At 49.4% G+C, this 21,186-nt stretch overlaps 1 protein-coding gene across 7 annotated transcripts in view; it reads right to left on the bottom strand.

Moving 5' to 3' along the window:
• GBF1 (golgi brefeldin A resistant guanine nucleotide exchange factor 1) overlaps positions 1-21,186 on the bottom strand; it is a 203,083-nt gene that overhangs the window by 34,549 nt on the left and 147,348 nt on the right. For all 7 annotated transcript variants that reach the window (XM_067536418.1, XM_067536263.1, XM_067536029.1 and 4 more), the window contains 5 exons: positions 15,593-15,691; positions 13,637-13,831; positions 13,034-13,220; positions 1,709-1,849; positions 980-1,068 (listed from right to left, as the gene is read on the bottom strand). In XM_067536418.1, coding sequence (XP_067392519.1) covers positions 980-1,068; positions 1,709-1,849; positions 13,034-13,220; positions 13,637-13,831; positions 15,593-15,691 — 711 coding nt within the window. The remainder of the gene's footprint in view (positions 1-979; positions 1,069-1,708; positions 1,850-13,033; positions 13,221-13,636; positions 13,832-15,592; positions 15,692-21,186) is intronic.

Below are 21,186 nucleotides of genomic sequence, written 5' to 3'. Positions count from 1 at the left end.
AGTTTTTCACTAGGAGGGTGGTGAAGTATTGGAATGGGTTACCTAGGGAGGTGGTGGAATCTCCATCTATAGAGGTTTTTAAGCTGCGGCTTGACAAAGCCCTGGCTGGGATGATTTAGCTGAGGTTAGTCCTGCTTTGAGCAGGGGGTTAGATGAGATGATCTCCTGACGTCCCTTCCAACTCTAATATTCTATGATTCTATAATTCTATCCTCTGGCATCTCTCAGAGCAGCCTCATCCACGCCCTCCTACCCTGGGGTCAGCTGGCATGTCAATGCCATCTTGCTTTTGATATCAAAGACAGCTGATAGATCTAACAACCCAGCATGGATAACTGACCTGAATCCAGCTCTGGGAGGAGGCCAACTACTAAGCAAGTATAGTCTCTGTGCCATATTCAGATTGGAATCCAGATTAACAAGGGTCAAAGAAATTGAATCATTTAGATATGGTTGCCTTGTCAGTCTTTCAATTATCTTACTCACAAAGGGAAGATCAAAGCAATACAGTTGGCCACCAGAACATCATTTCCGAATGGGGGCTTCTGGAGACTAGGCTGTACCAATACTTCAGTAAGAACAGCAAGCAACCTACCCTTCTTGAGGGAGGTGCTGACCATCTCCATTAACGTTTGCCCCAGTAGTTTCCCCAATGGCCTCTAACAGCCTGGTGCACCACAGATCCAGTGTACAAGTTCAAGCATGAAATTTCCCCATCATCTCCAGTAACTCAGAACACTACCAGAATGAAACTCAAGGGACACAAAGTAATATCTGTTCCCTTAAGACATTGCCCTGCCTCCTCTGATGCAGTTACTCCTCAGGGTGTGACTACTTAATTCATTATACACACAAAGGTCTCAAATGAACATTCTAAAGATTTGATTAATCACAGCAGGCCGAAATGTAAATAGTTTATGCAGGAAGAAATAGGGAGGATGCCCAGAGAACCAATTTACAGTACGTTAACAGCCCACACCTTCTTTTTGCTCTTAATTTCCATCAGTTCCTGAGTGCTGGGCAGGAGGCAGGAAAACCGAGTAGGCTTCCTAGGGATGTTCTTCTCGGCTAGGAAGGAAAGTGAAAGCGTCATTACAGCCAACTCTTCTCCCACAACAGCATCACTCATTAAGGCATACTACATGATCTTTCAGTGCCTCCCTGCAATCACAAACCCCCTGCTGCAATGCCCTATCTGCAAATGTCATAGTAACCCCTCCCATCTCATTATACTAACTCCCAACTCCTCCACCACACACAACCTTCCTGCCACTGTTCAACAGCTCCAGGCACCACACATGCACGGGAGCTTCTCAGCCATGATAATTTCACACACAGTTTATTTTTTTTCCCTCTTCTGGGACTGTTGCAGTCTGAGAGCAATCATCTCAGAGTGCTGTGCTACCCCTGACTATCCATTATAAATGCTACCAACAAGGGCAAATCTCATGTGTTTTTGCTACAAGCAAAGGGGGCTCACCAGTTCCTACTCTCTCCATACATACAAACATCTACAGTAGTTATGCTCTGTCAAACAGCACATCTGAAGTAACTGAGCGTCCCATGCACGTATTTCTGGATCTGAGCAGGTTCCATAAACACGTGTAGAACAGTCCACTATAAGATAATAATACCGAAGAACAAATGCCTGAAACATTCCCCATATGCAGATGTTCAGTCAGAGTCAAGGTCCTGTAGGGACTATTACCTGCATCACTTCCTCCCTCCAAATCCAGGCAACCCTGCTTCATCTGGTCAGCCATAAGGCACCCACTGGTGGGTGGGCATGCCCCAGTCGGCTCTGTGATCACACTGGGAGTTTTCCCTTCACTCAGCACTCTCTCATTGTCTGTGGGCAAAAGAGAAGGCAAGAGAAATCACCAATGGAAGATGGACAAGAGCATATGAATAAAAGATGGTTAGTAAACCTTTTGTAACTGTTCTTCGAGCTGCGTTGCTCATGTCCATTCCATGTTAGGTGAGTGCATGCCACATGCACTGGTGCTGGAGATTTTGTCCCTCAGTGGTATCTGGAGGGCCAGCTCTAGAGCCCTGCAGTGGTGTGTATATGCGCTAGTGTAAAAGGAACCGTTGGCCCCCCTTCCCTCTCAGTTCCTTCTTGCCAGAACTCCGGCAGAGGAGAAGGAATGTGAGTCATGGAATGGACATGAGCAACACATCTCAAAGAACAACAATTATGAAAGGTTAGTAACAGCCTCTTCTTCGAGTGCTTACTCATGTCCATTCCATGTTAGGTGACTCACAAGCTGTGCCTCTGGAGGTGGGCCAGGAGTTCATGGATATGCCGAATGTAATACTGCTCCACCAAAACCAGTATCATCTCGGGCCTGTTGAGTGATGGCATAGTGGGATGTGAAGGTGTGAACAGGACACCACATTGAGGCTCTGCAAATGTTCTGTATTGGAACTTGAGCTAAGAAAGCAGCTGACGATGCCTGTGCTCTTGTTGAATGAGCTGTCAGAGTGACAGGAGGGGCAACCTTTGCTTGCTCTAACAGGTCTGGATGCAGGCAGTGATCTAGGAGGAAATCTGTGACCCTTCTGTGCCTAAGGCAGCCACCTGAAAATGCCAAGATCAGGGCAGGCTGTAAAAGGAGAGCAGATTCTCCCAGCAGTGGTGGGTGACACTGAAGTCAGGCTTCCCAACCAGCCACAAACTGTGCTTCTGATTTCCCAAACCGGTTACCAAGAAGCCAGTACACAATTACACACAGTCCTCTTTACTGCATTTCAGTCTCCGGTTCCCAATCAGCCACCAGGTCCAGTAAAGAGACCAGCTGTTTGAACTCTATGCTCTTTACTAAAAAGTTTCCTCCTGACCCCAAAGAGTCAGCCACAGTACCAGACCAATATAAGTTTGGATCTTACCCAAAATACCATGCTGCCAGCCAATCCTTTAGTAATTAAAACTAAAGGTTTATTATAAAAAGAAAGGAACAAACGATAAGAGAAATGTTAAAGGATTAAAGTAATCAGATACATACAAATGATTTGAAAGTCCATATACATCAGGTTTCTAGAAGAATTGTGGAGTTTGCAGGCTTGTATAGTCCCTCCGGTATACAACTAGTACCTGGATGGGTCTCAGTCCTTTGTTACACAGCTTCAGTTGCAGATGACTTGATCCAGAGGTAGATAGGTGGCTGAAAGCTGAACAGGATTGAAGACAAAATGGATTCCAAGGCTTCTGCCTTATATATCCTCTGCCATGCTGCTTATGGAATTTCACAGGAACCAAAATGGAGTCCAGAGTCACATGGGCAAGTCCCCGTGACTCATCAGGTATATCCCTGGCTTCTCCCCTTGAACCCCTTGCACCTGGGAATGTCTTAATGGGCCATTAAGCAGGCTATTGTTCTTCAGCCATCCTGTCTGAGATGCCACTCAAACAGCACAATTTGAAATACTGATATACCAAACGTATCTATAACTTCCATTACACATATAACACATGAACATAAACATCCTCATCTTACTTAGCACATTATAGCCTTTCTAACAGTACCTGACATTGCATATGTCACATGAATTATTATGATTTTGACATACTGATGTCAAACTATCATAAATGCTCCCCGCCCCTAATCCAGCCAGCGTGACAAAATCCACTGGGACAAAATTGGTAGACCTTTCATCCACTTGGTGACCATGTTAAAAAGCTACGTGGATTTTCAGAAGGGCTTAGTCCTTTAAGTGTAGAAGGCCAGTGCTCGTCTAACGTCTAAAGTGTACAGGTGTCTCCCCTTGCTAGAGCTGTGAGGCTTTGGAAAGACGACTGGCAGGAAGATGTCCTGGTTGACATGAAACTGCAATACCACCTTTGCCAGAAATGCCAGGTGAGGGTGCAGCTGGACTTTATCCTTGTAAAACACTCTATAGGGAGGTTCCCATGTTGAAGCTTTGATTCTGGAGACTCATCTTGCCAAAGTAATTGCCACAAGAAAAGTGACTTTTCATGACAAGTGAAGGAGAGAGCAGGATGTCAGGGACTCAAAGGGAGGCCCAGTGAGTCTGGATGAGACTAGGTTGCAGTCCCATGGAGGGACCGGGTTCCTGACCCACGGGAATAACCTCTCCCAGCTTTTCAGGAATCTGGCCATCATCTCATTAGAGAAGACTGATTTGCCCCGAATATGTGGGTGAAAAGCCAAGATGACCACCAGGTGTGCCCTGATTGATGATAACGCCAGGTCTTGATGTTTCAAGTGGAGAGGGTACTCCAGAATGGAGTGTAATGGCATCTGGGTCGGGGAGAGGTTCCGTTCAGCTGCCGAGCAGAAGCATTTCCACTTCGCCAGGTAAGTAGTCCTAGTGGAGGTTTTTTTGCTTTCTAGTAGGACTTTCTGGACCTGAGTGGAGCAAGTCTGCTCCTTGAGGCTTAACCATGCAGCATCCACACTGTCAGGTGTAAGGAGGTGAGGTCCAGATGTAGCAATCGACTGTGGTCCTGCAAAATCAAGTCTGGACGGTCCAGAAGCATCCAAGGGGTTGTCATTGCCAGGTCCAGCAACGTGCAGAAGCAGTGGTGATGGGGCCATGCTGGAGCAATCAGTATGACCCGTGCTTTGTCCCTCTTAATCTTTATGCAGACTTTGTGGATGAGAGGGATCAGTGGAAAGGCATACATGAGGTCTCCCGATCACTGCTAGAGGAACGTGTTGGGAAGCGAGCTATTGTCGAGCCCTTGCAGGGAACAGAAACAATGACAATTCCTGTTCTGTTTGGTCGCAAATAGGTCCACCTGGGGAGTTCCCCACCTCTGGAAGAAGATCTTGACTACCTCTGGGTATAGGGACCACTCATGGAGAGAAGAGAAAGACGTGCTGAGGTGATCTGCCAATGTATTCTTGACCCCCAAGAGGTGTGAGGCTTCTAGGTGGATTACATGTTCCATGCAGAAGTCCCACAGACAGAGGGCCTCTTGGCAGATGGCTGAGGATCTCACTCCTCCTTGCTTATTGATGTAATACATTGATGCCACACTGTCTGTTAACACCCGTACTACTTTTCCCAACATCTGGGGAAGGAACACTTTGCAGGCTGGTCAGATTGCCCTGACCTCTCTGACATTTATGTGTAATGTCAGCTCCTCCATGGACCAGAGACCTTGAATTCTGAGGATGCTGAGGTGGGCTCCCCACCAATCCGAGGCATCTGATACCAAAGAGAACGTTGGACCGCAAAGGGAACCCCTCTTGTTATGTGGGTAGAATTCATCCACTATGTCAATGTGGTAAGTACTCAAGGAGGTATCAAAGATCAAGTCCAGGTTGTGTCTTGCCAGGGAGTAAACCGATGCTAACCACATTTGGAGGGGTCTAAGGCACAGCCTCGTGTACTGTACCATGTAGGTACTGGCTGCCATGTGACCTAGCAGTCTGAGGCAAACTCTCGCTGTGGTGAGTGGGTGAGCTGTGACTTGGGTGATCAGCTCTGACATGGTTTGAAATCTGGCTTGCGATAGGAATGCTATGTCCTGGGATGAGTTGAGGACTGCTCCAAAAAACTCTATCCTTTGCATCAGTACTACTGTTGATTTCTGTTCCTTTATCAAAAGGCCCACTGCTAGACAGTTGGCCTGTACCACCGCGATACTGCATTGCACGTGAGCTTTCGAGAGACCTTTGATGAGCCAGTTGTCAAGGTAAGCGTAAATTTGTATTCCCTGATGTTTGAAGTATGTTGCAACTACCACCATACTTTTGTAAATGTTCTTGGCACCACTGATAGACCAAACAGAACGGCCGTGAACTAGTAGTGGTTTTCTACCACCACGAACTGTAGGAACTGTCTGTGGCCGTGGAAAATTGAAATATGGAAATATGCGTCCTGTAGGTTGAGGGTGGTGTACCAGTCTTCAGAATCCAGGGAGGGGATGCTGGAGGCCAGCAAGATGACATGGAACCTCAGCTTCTTGAGATACTTGTTGAGGCGACATTGATCCAATATGGGCCATAGGCCTCCTTTGGCATTAGAAAGCAACAGGAGTAGAACCCTTTCCCTCTCAGCTGTAGGGGAACTTCCTCTATGGCCTTACACCTCCTGGATGAGAAGGTGCTCTTGAGAAGGGTCCCTGAAGAGAGATGGGGATAGGAAGGAGGGACTGAAATAAACTTCAGAGTGTACTCCACTGCAATGGTGCTTAGCACCCACTGGTCCAATGTTATAGCCATCCAAGCAGGGTAAAAGGCAGTTTGAAAAGAAGGGGAGGTTTGGATCCTGGATCAAGTCTGGCCAGTCATCTCCAGCTGCATCCTCAAAAGGCCTGCGTACCCACAGGCATGTAAGCAACTTGAGCCCGACTGGGAAGTGCTGGTAGGGGGTTGACCTTGACAGCATTTATAGTCTCTGTTCTTTCTCTTGGAGAGCCAACTCCTGGTTTGGCCCATAAAGTGCTGTGGTTGCAGGGGGCCTGAAGTGATTCTTTGAAGCTGATGGAGTATATAGGCCTAAGGAGCAGAGTGTGGTCCTAGAATCTTTCAACACATGCAGCCTGGCACTCTTTTGATCGGAAAACAGGGTTTCACCGTTGAAAGGGAGATCCTGGATAGTCTGCTGGACCCCAGCGGACAGGCCGGACAATTGGAACCATAAAACCCTTCTCATTGCAACAGCTGATGCCACTGTTCTGGCTACCGAGTCGGCCATGTCAGAGGCTGCCTAGAGAGAAGCTCGGGCTACTGATTCACCCTCCTCCAATATAGCCACAAATTCCTCTCTGGATTCCTGGGACAGGGAGTCAGCGATTTTGGCCATAGAATGCCATATGTTATAGTCACATCTCCCCAGCAAAGCTTGCTAGTTCAATATGCACAGCTGCATGCTAGCAGTCAAATAAATCTTTCTATCAAAAAGGTGAAGCTTATTTACGCCTTCATTTTTGAGAATTGAGCTTGACTGTCCCTGCATGTCTATTTCATTGGCAGTTGACACCACCAATGACCCTGGAGATGGGTGAGTGTACAAATATTCAAACCCTTTAGCAGACACATAATAGCGTTTTTTCTCGGCCTGCATGGATGTAGAGGGCAGAGAGGAAGAGATTTGCTATAAGGCTTTGACAAGTTTCACGACCCCATCATTGACCGGCAGGGCTACCCTAGAAGGGGCTGCTACCACCAAGGTATCAAAGAGTGCATCAGCTGGCTCCTTCAGCTCCTCCACCTCCAAGCCAAAGTTTTTGTGGCTACTCTCTTGAGCAGCTCTTGGTGCGCTTTGAAATCATCATGTGAGACCATGGGGGGTGGGGGAAGGGTGTCCCGCTACCACCTCATCAGGCAATGATGATCATGAGGAGGAGACAGGTAAGAGTGGAGTAGGTGACTGTTCCTCCCCAGCAGGAGTAGTCCATTCTAGGATCAGCACTGTTGCTTCCGCAGCTTGGTCCGGCTCCTCATCCAAGTCTAGCAGCAGGTGTGATACTGTCACCGACTGTCTCTCAGATGCTCCAGAAAGTGTTTGTAGCACCTGTGATCCTGGGGCAGGAGGGAATCCCCATGGGTTCCAGAACGGTTATGGTCCGGGCCATTGCGCCAGAAGCCACGAGTCGGGTGGCAAGCCTGCAGGGAAACCTGCAGCTGTTGCTGCATTCACTTGATCCCTGGGCAAGGAAATCTCTTCCGAGGGGTTCTCTTCCGGCGAACATGGTGGTGCAAACCTTGTCTCCACCTCTCAACTGTACCAGGAGGTCTGACATCTTGGTTCCAGGGAGCGGTACCGGGACTCTGCAGATCAGTGCTGAGCATCCAGAGGCAGACGATGGTAATCCAGTGATCAGTAGCAGAGCTCTGGAGATCGATGACAGGGCTACGGGGATCAGTGCTGAGACTCTGGTGACCAGCATTGTAGCTCTGGGGACCGGTAGCAGGGGTCCAGCAATTGCTACCAGGCACCTGGCTGTCAGTGACAGTTCTCCAAGGACCGGTAACAGGGTCTCAGTGACTGCTGTCAGGATATCAGTGATTGATGTGGGGCCGGGGAGCGGCATTGGAGATCTCTACGGGGGCCCCATTATGGGCTTGCCATTGGACAGGTCCTTAGCTGGCTGCACCAGCATGGGATCCTGGCATGGAGGTCTCTCTTCTCGAGGAGTGGGCAGCACAGGGAGTGAGAGAAAGCCCTTAGATGTTGACAATACCACAATGTTCTTAGAGGCCAGTGAATGCCCTCTTCTGACATGCGACTTCTTTCGCCATTTCTTCATCACCGGGGACAATGACCGGTGCTGGGATGAACTCGGTGCCAGCGTGGTACTTCAAGTTGATGCTGAAGTGCTGGGTGCCAAATTCAAGCGACCCAGCTCGGAGTCCAGTCTAAGAGCAGACTCCCTCAGGAGCACTCAACTTGATCTTCTGGTCCTTTTTAGTGTGGGGTCTGAAATTTCTGCAGATCCTGCACTTATCCTGGACATGGGTCTTACCCAGGCACTTAAAGCAGCTTTGGTGATGATCATTCATGGGCAAGGGCTTCTTACATGATATGCATGGTTTGAAGTCTGGGGACCGAGGCATGCCCTCTCCCTGGGACTATATCCCTGCAGCACTAACTACAACTCTCTCTAAAATTACAAACTAAGTTATCTAACAGAACAATATATACTAATGCTACGGAGAAAACCACTGGTAGTAATGCTTGCCGAGGCAAGGACGTTCCAGCACTGTCACGGGTGGTAAGAAGGAGCTGGAGGGCGGAGGGGCCGGCACTGCCATTTAGATCAACACATACGCGCGCCATTGCAGAGGGCACTAGAGCTGGCCCTACGGATACAGCTGAGGGAAAAAAAAAAAAATCTCTGACACTAGTGCATGTGCCGCACATGAACGACATAGAATGGACATGAGCAAGCACTCAAAGAAGAACCACAATGCCTTTTAGTTTAATTGCTGTTCACCACCTGAAGGCCTTTGCATGGCTTACCGAAAGAAAAACAATTACTTACCTCACAGAAACTATGGGTCTTTGAGATGTGCTGTCCTCATGGATTTTGTGACCCCACTCCTTCCCTGCTAATACATAGTCCTACTTTTCTGGGATTCTGTGTTGGTAAAGGAACCGAGGGATGTCTGGATCCACTCCGCCCTTTATGTTCCTGGGTTCCTGTATTGGTGAAGGAATTGACACACCCAAGGGCATAAAGAGCAGAATGGGTCTAACTGCCCCTCAGTTCCTTTTCCAATACAGAATCCCAGGGGAGCAGGACTTCGTGGTAGCAGGGAAGGAGGGCAGGTTGAGGAAACCATGTTGACAACACATCTCAAAGAACCAGTCACTGTAAGGTATGTAAATCATTTTTTCAAGTTATTGTCCACACAGAACCCACTCCTGGTGACTAACAAGCAGTTTGATTGGAGATGGGTGCTAGGAGTCCTGCTTAAAACAATAACTGCAGGACAAAATTGGCATCTAACGTGGAAGCCTCTATCAAAGTATAGTGTCTTGGAAATGTGTGGCCCAAGCTCTACGGCTATCCCAGAAATACGGACATTTCACTGCAAAGGTCACAGTCAGTCTGGATTAGTTCCTGAATGATTTTGTCCTGGTAAGGTAGCATGACAATGACCTTACTACATCAAGTATGTGAAATTTAGTTGAATGAGGCTTGGGAAGATGACTGGAAGATGAATAAATTGGTTTGTTTGGAACTCAAAGAACTTTGGGCAAGAACTTGGAATGAAGTTTAAGAATGACCCTGGTTCTTATCAAACACTATTATAAGGGGGACCCACCAGGCAGGTGTGAATCTCCCCTACCTGAGCTGATGTAATGGCTACTAAAAAGGAACTCTTCATTGATAGGTGGTAAAGAGAATAGGCTTCTAGGGGCTCCAAAGGAAGACCCATCAACACGTTAATACTATAGCGAGATCTCCAGAGGTCTCCCAAACTGGGGGAAAAACATGAGTTAGGCTCTTAAGGAATCTTGCCACTGTAGGATGAGAAAATACAGTGTGGCCAAAGATGGCGGGGGGAGATGTGCAAATATCGCTGCTAGTTGGACCCTTCCAGCACTAATAGAAGTCCCAATTGTTTCAGGATAAAATAATCCAATATTGTTTAAATGAGCATTGTCCAGGGAGACCACTGGTGCAGAGATGCCCATACAGAACATCACTTCCTCTTCGCTTTGTAACTCAGTACAGTTGTAGCTCTCCTGCTTTGGAGAACATTCTGAACTTCAGCTAAACCAGCTTGTTTTGATGGATATCAGCCAGCCAGCATCCAGGCTGTCTGACATAACGATGCTGGGTTCATCCGTAGGATGTGACTATTGTTTTGTAAGACTATGTCAGCACATGGGGCAAAGTGACTGGGGGCTGCGATGAGATGTTCACCAGATCTGAATATTAGAATTGCCTGGCCCATGCCAGGGTGATCACGATTCAGCAAATTCCTCATTTCCTCAGTATCATGAGGATTGGGAGAGGGAAAGCACATCGGTCCTGGTGTTCAAAGGATAAGAAAGGCAAATGACAGGAAGCCTAGACTGGAGATCTCTCTAAAACAGAACACTTGGCAGCTCTTGTTCTAAACTGTGGCAAACAAGTCTATTAACAGGTATCCCCACTTTCAAAAGACTCTGTGTAATGAATGATTACTTCCCTTAGAATGATTGTAGTTCTTCGAGATGATGTCATTTGTGCAGATCCCCCTGTAGGTGCAAAAGTACCTCAAGCATGTGACATTGAAATCTTTTGAATCCACACAGATGACACCTCAAAGAACCACAATCACTCTAAGGGAAGTAATCTCTTCCTTTTCTTTGAAAATGTGTCTGAGTAGATCCCACTGTAGGTGACTGCTAGGCAGTGCCCTATCTGGAAGGTGGGATTGAGGAATCTTGATTGTCACTAACTGAACAATGATGGTAACATGCTCTGCCAAATTTTTGCATTTGATCTTGCAGCTAGATCAAGGGCTTAGTGTTTAATCAAAGTAAGAGGATTACTCCTCATATTGTCTTGCAAATTTTGGATAAGGAATGCAGTTTTTGCTCTCATGGAGTGAGCTTTCAATATCTAATGGGAGAGGAATATCATAGAATATCACATTATAAATTGATATACACTATGTGATCTGTTTTGATGTTCTCTGGGAGGAGACGGCTTGACCCTTGAAGCACCAGATGTGGCAATAAAATGACAGAGGGGACAGTCTGAACGGCTTTGCCTTCTGAAGGTAGTATAGCAAATCCCTTGAAATGGCCACGGAATGGACTTCAGTCTCTCATAGACACAGACTTTAAGGTCAGAAGGGACCATCATGATCATCTAGTCTGATCTCATGCACATTCCAGACCAAAGAACTTCACCCACCCACTCCTGTAATAGACCCCTAACTTCTGGCTGAGTTACTGAAGTTCTCTAATCATGGTTTTAAAGACTTCAAGTTAGAGAGAATCTACCATTTACACTAGTTTAAAACTGCAAGTGACCTGTGCATCATGCTGCAGAGGAAGGTGAAAACCCACCCAGGGTCTCTGCCAATCTGACCTGGGGGAAAAATCTTTGCCAACCCTAAGTATGGTGATCAATTAGATCCTGAGCCTGTGGGCAAGACCCACCATCCAGACACCTGAGAAAGAATTCTCTGTAGTAACTCAGAGCCCTACCCATCTAGTGTCCCACTACCAGCCACTGGAGATATTTGCTGCTAGCAGTCACAGATCGGCTACATGCCATTGTAGGCAGTCTCATACTATTCCCTCCATAAACTTATCAAGATCAGTCTAGAAGCCACTTCAGTGTTTTGCCTTCACTACTCTCCTTGGAAGGCTGTTCCAGAAGGAAGGCTGTTCCAGAAAGGGATGAAGTTTTAGGAAAAAGAAACCCAAGATACATTATAGATTTTGTTCGAATGAAAGCATGACAGTGACCTCTGCAGAGTTCCTTCTTGACTCCAATTATGCTACGCAAGATCAGCTTGAAGAGGTGACTTCAGTACCAGTTGTACAGATGGATCATTCAAGACTACATATGTTCTAGATACAGACCTGCGCAGTACTGAGGTGCTGAGTACTGCACAAAACGTGGTCCATGGTTTTAAGAGGTGCCACAGGAACCAGAGAGAGCTGTCAGGTCATTAGTTACCCTTCAACTGCTGAGCCCAAGACAAATCAGATACCTGCAGACATTTGTGTCTTGACTTGGTAGGCAACAGACAGGATGACCTATGCCTTGATTTATCTCTGGAGTGGTGCTCCTTCCTTCTCCTGTCTGAGCATGAGACTGGAATGAGGCGGACAACTGGGGCCTCTTGGTTGACATAGCACAGGAGTTTGGCTTGGAATCTCAGCAGAGTAGGGTGCTCATGGAAAGGGACTGACCAGAGCACTGAAGTCTAGCTGCGTCCCTCTTTTGGTATCCAGAGGATTGCACAGAGTGTCCATGAGGGGCAATTTTAGGTAAGCCTCCAACTTTGAGTCTACTTAAGAGAAGGACAGACATGGATCATCATTCAGGGATACATCCCTCTCCTACACAAAAAAGGCACCTGAAGTGTACTTTTGCCACAGTTGGGAAATGGCACTGATTCTTCATGAGGGGCAGGCGGAATGGAATCCATGTGGACAATCTCTCAAAGAACAGTATATTTTCAAAGAAAGAGCATATTGCCCTAAATGGGGCAATAACAGCAGCAAGGTTAACACACACATGCAGATACACAACATTAAACATTTTGTCCCGAAGAATGCCACAGATGGACTCTAGCATTCATGAAGCAGAAGAGCATTCCAGAGATGTCTCCAGAACCCTTAACAGAGAAGGCCATAGCTCCTGCCCTCTCCAGACTGCATCTTGGGACAGACAATGGACTCGGTCTCCTTGTCTCAGTGCCAGTGAACTGGTCTTACATCAAGGTTTTAAATGCTAAAGAGTATTGGAAAGCATGCAACTGGAAGAATGGAAATATATTTGCTTGGAGTTCAACTAGCTGAGTGACCAAAAGTTGGAACATTAGTGGCTTTAAAATAAAGCTAGGGCTGAACATGGAGATGTTAAAGAGAAAGGTCTCACTATTGTTTGGTTCTTTGGTGCTACTGGCTGTTTCTGTGCTGGGTTTGGCCACTTCCTTCTCCTGTTGGTGGATGTTGCTCAGCACTTTGGCCTGGCAGTGTGCTTCAGTGCTATCAATCACGGTCAGCAATGCTTCAAGAGACAGCAGGTGGGTAGTGTAGAGTTGTCCAGAAACTGGAAAGGCATTCTGGGAAATCAAACAGTTGAACATCAGATGTCTCAGATTTAACACCCTTCCCAGGGAATTTGACCCAGCGCTCTGGAAACTCAAATGTACAACACCCCCAAAACTCTCCACATAACGTTTTTGAGCACTCCCACTCATTTCCCCCCTATTAGACTTATTGCACCCCTACCCCTTCTTAGAGCTTTCCAGAACTTAAGTGGTCTTTCTTATTCATACAAACCTATTCAACCACAACTTTTTATCCACCTGCATCTGCTCCTCACCCATCCTCTCTCAGACTCACCATCATCCCTGCTCTCAAGGGACTTTCCTCTCCACATCCCCACCTACACCTCTCTCCCAGCTCTGTTCTAGCTCATACTCTCAAGTCTGCTGCACTAACTGAAGGGGAGGGCAAAGCAGAGCCTTTTCAGGACCTTGGAGAGAAGTTTGGTGAGGTCTTCAAAGAGGTTAGAGCAGTAGTAGTCACAGTCATAGTTTATGTAGATTTCAGTGACAAAGCTAGGGATCCTCCACAGCTGAACAATGGCCTCCAGGGCCATCTCCTTCATCTCATAGGGCATCTTGGGGGTCTCCACAGTGATGATCTCCATCAGCTTCTTTATGTACATCTGGCAGAAACAAAGGGCAGCTAAGGTTAGGGGAAGAGAAAGGAAAGCAGGACAATAATGAGCTTTCAGGGCTATTTAAATGAAGATTTAGGAGTTCCCGCTTCACATGTGATTCACAGTGTGAAATCCTTCACATTTAGTGAATGCTCACTCCAATGAAAGAGCCTCTTCAGGATTCTGTACACTTAGGCTATGTCTACACTGCAGCACTAATTCGAATTAGCTTAATTCGAATTACAGAAAGCGATTTATAGAAAGCGCTGCAGACTGTTCATACTACAGTGTTTGTGCTGGTTTCTTGCGTCCACACTGGCCAGCCTTAATTCGAATTAGAAAGCAGTGCAATGTGGGAAGCTATCCCACAGTGCAACTAACCATAAAGGCTGTTGTGACGAGTGTCATCATCCCAGGATGCAGTGCTGCTTCCCCCACCCTCTTCGCCCACCCCCAAACAAACAGGAAAAGGATTTTCATGCTGTTTTTTTACTCCCCCGATCGCCATTGCTGCAGGCACATGGAGCCAGCTGAACTATGCTCTCATTTTGACCGTGACAAATACATTGCAGCTTATCCTGGATTACTTTAGAACTGTATGCTGTTTGCCTTTTACGCTCCCCCCACCACACGCTGTATATTGCTTGCCTTTGATTTTGATTCTACAGGTGTCTGTAGAATGTAAGATAAATAACAAGGGAGTCAGTTAGTATATTAATACACTGATACAAATGTTTCTATTTCACTGATGGAAAGCATGATATAATGTATCCACATGTAGCAATGTGAATAAACTCTTAAGAAAGTATCAATTTTCATGATTGGCTACTGGAACAATGTAGCAAAGAATTTCCTCTCACTGCTGTCATTTAAAAGGTATTCACCATGTAGGGAGCGGGGTGGATGATGAAATCTTTCAAAGGGACAAAAACTTTAAAGGGCTAAACTTTCAAAGGGACAAATTTTAAAGGGACAAACTGCAAAGGGCTTGCTGGGCAGTTAAAACGCATTCACCACGCAGCGGGGGTGGGGGGTGAAATTTTCAAACCCTTAAAGAGACAAACTGCAAAGGGCTTGTTGTGTGTGTGGGGGGGAGGAGGGGTGATCACAGCTTGGATTTTAAACCCATTCACTGCAGGAAATGAAGATTTAAATCTTCCTGGGGCTGCTTTGGGGGAGGATACTGAAATGGGGCATCATGGGATACAGTCTGGAGGCCAATTAATTCGAATTAAGTCCCATTGTGTCCACACTCACACTAATGCGAATTAACTGATGCACTTCAGGCGCTAATCCACTTGCAGAGGTGGTTTTATTAATTCGATTTTAAAGGCTCCTTAATTCGAATTAACAGTGCGCAAGTGTAGACACGGGAGTAATTAATTCAAATTAAGGAACTTTAATTCGAATTCAGCCACCAGTGTAGACCAGGCCTTAGTAACTGTATACACGTTTCAACAGCAAACTCTTAAAGGTGTCATTGAATTATTTTACCATTCAGCACACTGATTCATGATTCCAAAAAAGTGAGAGGGAAGGCAAGGCAGTGTATCAGTTTCAAAAGCACTTCACTGGTTTAATAGGCAGGGACTCTGAACAGCCCATAGAACTCCCCCATACAGCTATTAACACAGAGATGATTGGTACTTGGGCTTTATCCTACTGAATCAATATATGTTGCCACCCCATTCTGTATACCCCTAACAGTCAAACAGTTATTACAGACATATCCCATGGGGACCATGTTGTTGTATTTCAAAAACTCACCTCCAATTGGAACTTCAGGTGCGCTCTCATGCTCTCGAAGAGAAGGAAGCATACCCTGAGGGAGGCTGCATACAGATTGAGCCGCTCCACACTGAGCAGCTGAACAAGGAACAAAAACACAAGGAGTGAGAGGTCCAGCCACACTATCTTCCCAGGTGAGTAATGTTATTGTTGTATCAAATAGCATATCTATTTCTGGAAGCAATCCTCCCCTCTCAAGATCTCTCTGCTGTGAATGGCAGTGGCTATGCTTCAAACACTACTCCCCTGCTTTCAGGGAACACTAATTTTCCCTTTAACAGCTAAACTTGCTCTTTTGTAGAGCATGCACATCTCCTCGGAGCAGAAAGCTAGGTGACTAACTGCCTCCAAGTATGTCACTCTGTAGAATGATTAAATAGTTATTCCCAAGTCTCCACCTGGTGCCAGACTGGTTACTTACCATCTTGGGGATGCATCTCAAAACCCTGTTTTCCCAGGACAAGCCATATAGTGTTGTCACAAAGCTACTGAGACACTGTAAAACAAGGTTACTTACCAGTAACTGTTGTTCTTCAAGATGTGTTGCTCATATCCATTCCAATGTAGGTGTGTGCGCGCCCCGTGCACAGATTCCCGGAACTTTTTCCCTAGCAAGCCCCACATGGCCAGCTCAGGCGCCCCCTGGAGTGCCGCGCTCATATCGCGGTATAAAGGGCGCTGCTGGCACCGCGGGTCCCCAGTCCCTTCTTTCTGCCAACTCCGACAGTGGGGACGGGGGTGGGTTTGGAATGGATATGAGCAACACATCTCGAAGAACAACAGTTACTGGTAAGTAACCTTGTTTTCTATCTTCGAGTGATTGCTCATATGCATTCCAATGTAGGTGATTGAGTAGCCATACCTTGGAGGAGGGTAGGAGTTATCGGTGACCTGCTCTAGACAGCACGGCCCTGCCGAACCCTGCGTCTTCCCTCGCTTGTTCCACGATGGCGTAATGCGACGTGAACGTATGGACTGACGACCAGGTCGCTGCCCTGCAGATGTCCTGCAGGGGAACCCTTTCTAGAAAGGCTGCGGAAGAGGCCTGGGCCCTAGTGGAGTGTGCTCTCACCGGCCCTGGGAGGGGTACTCTTGCCTGCTCATAGCATGCTTTAATGCAGGCAGTAATCCACTTGGAGATGCGCTGGGTGGAGACAGGCAAGCCCTTCATCCTATCCGCCACAGCTACGAAGAGCTGTGTCGACTTCCGGAAAGGCTTGGTCCTCTCGAGATAGAAGGCCAAGGCTCGCCTGACGTCCAGCGAATGCCCCCTCCTTTCCTCCTCCGACCCATGGGGTTTTGGAAAGAACACAGGAAGGAAAATGTCCTGGTTACAGTGGAACTGAGACACCACCTTAGGCATAAAAGCCGGGTGAGGCCTCAGCCGGACCTTATCCTTATAAAAAACCGTGTAGGGGGGCTCCGAGGTTAACGCCCTCAGTTCGGAGACCCTCCTGGCCGAGGTGATAGCCACTAGGAAGGCCACCTTCCATGACAAAAGTAGAAGGGAGCATGTAGCCAAGGGCTCGAATGGATGACCCATCAGCCCGTTAAGGACCAAGTTGAGGTCCCAGGGTGGCACCGGGTCCCGCACCTGAGGGAAAGTCCTCTCCACCCCCTTAAGGAACCTCACCGACATAGGGTGAGAAAACAGGGAGCGGCCCTCCATGGGTTGGTGGAAGGCCGAGATGGCTGCTAGGTGGACCTTGAGGGAGGCCAAAGCCAGGCCCTGCAGTTTAAGCTGCAGTAAGTACTCCAAGATGGCCTGTATAGGTGAGATGCTAGGGTGTAACCCTCTCGCTTCTGCCCACCCCGAAAACCTACGCCACTTAGCTTTATATGTTACTTGCGTGGACGGCTTCCTGCTGCCCAGGAGGACCTGTTGAACCTGCATGGAACAGGCTCCCTCTCCCTCCGTCAGCCACAAAGTCTCCAGGCGGTGAGGTGGAGGGAGTCCAGGTCGGGGTGCAACAATCTCCCATGGTCCTGGGAGATCAGGTCGCACCGTCTGGGTAGCGGAATCGGTTCGGTGATGGAGAGGTCGAGCAGCATGCTGTACCAATGCTGCCTCGGCCACGCTGGGGCAATCAGGATAATGTCCGCCCTGTCCCTCTTGATTTTTAGGAGGACTTGTGGCAGGAGCGGGACAGGGGGAAAAGCATACATTAAATCCCCTGTCCAGGGAATCAAAAAGGCATCGGACAGAGAGCCCGGCTCGCGACCCCTGAGCGAGCAAAACCTCGGGCATTTCCTGTTCTCCGCTGTAGCGAACAGGTCCAGACGGGGAGTACCCCACCGTTGGAAGAGGCAAGCCACTATGTCCTGGTGTAAGGACCATTCGTGGCGGGGAGAAAAAAATCTGCTGAGGCGGTCTGCCTCGCTGTTCCGTACCCCCGAGAGGTGAGAGGCAGATAAATGAAACCCGTGCCTCACCGCGAAGTCCCAGAGGTGAATGGCTTCCTGGCAGAGTGCCGAGGAACGTGCCCCCCCCTGCCTGTTCATGTAGAACATGGCTGCCGTATTGTCCGTAAGGACTCGGACCACTCTGCCCCTGAGGAAGTGGAGGAAGGCCTTGCCGGCCAATCGGACCGCTCTGAGCTCGCGCACGTTGATGTGCAGAGCTCTCTCCTCCAGTGACCAAAGCCCCTGGGTGCCCTGATCGTGAGAAATGTGGGCTCCCCATCCCCGATCGGATGCGTCTGTGATGAGCGTCACAGATGGGATGAACTCTCTGAAGGGAACGCCCATCATCACTTCCCTCGGGTCCCTCCACCAATCGAGGGATGACAGCACCTGTGGGGGAACCAGGACCATTCTAGTTAGAGAATGCCGGTGTGGTACATACACCGAAGCCAGCCACGCCTGGAGAGGTCTAAGCCTCAATCGTGCCAGTCTCACCACATATGTAGAAGCCGCCATATGTCCCAACAGCAGCAGGCAGTGCCTGGCTGTCGTCATGGGGGACAAGTGGAGATCAGATATGATGGCTGCCATCGCCTCAAATCTTGCTTGAGGGAGGAAGGCTCTGGCTTGTACCGCATCTAGCCTGGCTCCAATAAACTCAATACATTGTACCGGAGTGAGTGTGGACTTTTGCTCATTGATAAGCAGCCCCAGTCTAGTGCACAATTCGCGTGTGAGGAACAGACTATGTCTCACATGGGAACTCGACCTCCCCCTGATTAACCAGTCATCCAGGTAGGGGAAGATTTGAACACCTTTACGGCGCAGGTGGGCTACCACCACAGCCATACACTTAGTAAAGACCCTAGGTGCTGAGGAGAGCCCAAAGGGTAGGGACCGAAACTGATAATGGCGTCCCGCTACCACAAACCTCAAAAACCGCCTATGGGCCGGTAATATCGAGATGTGAAAGTATGCATCCTTTAGGTCAAGGGCGGCATACCAATCCCCTGGGTCAAGGACCGGAATGATTGTGGCGAGGGAGACCATACGAAACTTAACCCGCCTAATATACCTATTTAGGCCACGGAGGTCCAGAATGGGCCTAAGGCCTCCCTTCGCCTTGGGGATTAAGAAATACTTAGAATAAAAGCCCCTGCCCTCTTCGGCCAGTGGGACTTCCTCCACTGCCCCCAACGTGAGGAGCGACCCAATCTCCTGCACAAGGAGTTGAACCGAGGCCGGATCCCCAATGGGGAACAGCCGCGGAGGGGTGTTGGGGGGAAAAGCTGTGAGCTGGAGGGAGTACCCCTTAGCAATCACCTCCAGGACCCACCGGTCCGTAGTAATGGCTTCCCAATCCGCAAGGAAAGGGCGAAGCCTATCTGCAAACGGCCGGCCAAGATCCCAGAGAGAAGGAAGAGTACCACCCTCCGGTTCTGGGTCAAAAACGTTTATTTGGATTACCCCCTTTCGAAGGCCCCTGCTGGCCCCCTGCAGAGGACCCTTGGCGGCCTCCTCTGCTGGGACCGCGGTAGCGCTCACGACCCCTCCTCTGCTGGGCGGGGCGAGGAGCCGTCCTGGGCGGGGGTGGTGGTTGCCTCTGGGCTTGAGGCCTGGACTGCTGTTTGGAGGCCTGAGGGGTATACAACCCAAGTGACTTCAGGGTGGCCCGAGAGTCCTTGAGTGCGTGGAGTTTGTCGTCTGTCTTCTCCGAGAACAGACCCAGGCCATCAAACGGTAAGTCCTGAATGGCCTGGTGTACCTCCTGGGTGAGGCCAGAAGCCTGAAGCCATGAACAGCGGCGCATCACTATCGCCGAGGCCATAGCCCTGCTGGCTGTGTCCGCCGCGTCACTAGCCGACTGCAGCGCAGCGGTGGCCACAGCAGCCCCTTCCTGGAGGATAGTGGAAAAGTCTGCCTCCTGGTCCGGGGGCAGCTGGGAGGCAAACCTCTGCATAGAGGCCCACAAGTTTTTATTATATTTCCCAAACAGGGCCTGATGGTTCGCTACTCTAAACTGCAGCGCCGCAGTAGAGTAAACCTTCCTCCCAAATAAGTCCATCTTGCGACCCTCCTTGTCCTTGGGCGTGTTACCCTGGTTCCCCTGGCGGTCCCTCTGGTTGGCCGCATCGACCACCAGGGAGCAAGGTGCCGGGTGGTTGTAGAGGAACTCAAATGGTTCCTTGGGGACATAATACTTGCGTTCCACCCCCTTGGACGTAGAGGGCAGAGAGGACGGGGTCTGCCAGAGTTTCCTGGCTATCTTCATGACATTGTCATGTACTGGCAAGGTGGCCCGTGAGGGTCCCAGAGAGCTCGAGGGCCCAAAAAGGGGGTCCTCCTCCTCGGACATGAGCTTAAACTCCATGCCTAAGTTCTCAGCCGCTCTCTTTAGGAGGTCTTGATGAGCCCTAAAGTCAAACAGGGGCCCCTTACGATCCCTGGCTGCTGCCTCATCAGGCGATGAGGAGGAAGAGAAGGGTAGGGGCGCAGTGGAGGATCCCTCCCCTGGGTCCGAATCCTCCGACCCTTGCTCCTGAACCTTAGGTGCGGGAGGTACGGGGGGAGCCACCGCCGACTGCAGCGACACTGAGCCCTGGGGCATAGTGGCATTCCAGGGCCCCCAGTACGGCCACTGCCAAGGCCCTTGGGTCCACCCTGGGGCCTGCAGGGAAGGCTGCTGCAGCTGCACAGCCTTCCTGTCCCCAGAGCCCGCCGTGCGTCGTCTATGTCGCCGACGCGTGGAGCGGTCGGGCGAGGACGACGCGGACCGGTGCCGACGTCGGCGGTGCCGGCGATACGAGGAAGTCGAAGATGATGACGACGACGTAGCCGACCGGCCTCTGCGGTGAGAGGACTTGCGGTACCGCTTCCTCCCCGGGACCGAGAGCGGTACCGATGACGGCGACGTAGAGGAGAGTCCCGTCGCCCCGATGTCGGCGTCGGGCCAACCGGTGCCGGGCCCATCATCGGTGCCGGGCCTAACGGTGCCTGGACCATCGGTGCCGGAGCCATCGGTGCCGGAGCCATCGGTGTCTCTGGGCCTTTCGAGACAGACGGTGACCGGGAGCGGTGCCGAGACGGGCTCCGTGCCGAAGAGCGCGAGCCCGAGTTTCGGTCCCTGCTGGCATTGGAGCTGGACACACGGCTCCGGCGACGGACTCGGG

The sequence above is a fragment of the Emydura macquarii genome, unplaced genomic scaffold (genome assembly GCF_026122565.2).
Source record: "Emydura macquarii macquarii isolate MOO-44397 ecotype Brisbane River unplaced genomic scaffold, CSIRO-AGI_Emac_v2 contig_67, whole genome shotgun sequence".
Lineage (NCBI taxonomy): Eukaryota > Metazoa > Chordata > Testudines > Chelidae > Emydura > Emydura macquarii.
The sequence above is the reverse complement of the archived record's forward strand: the minus strand, read 5'-3'. Positions and strand labels throughout refer to the sequence as shown.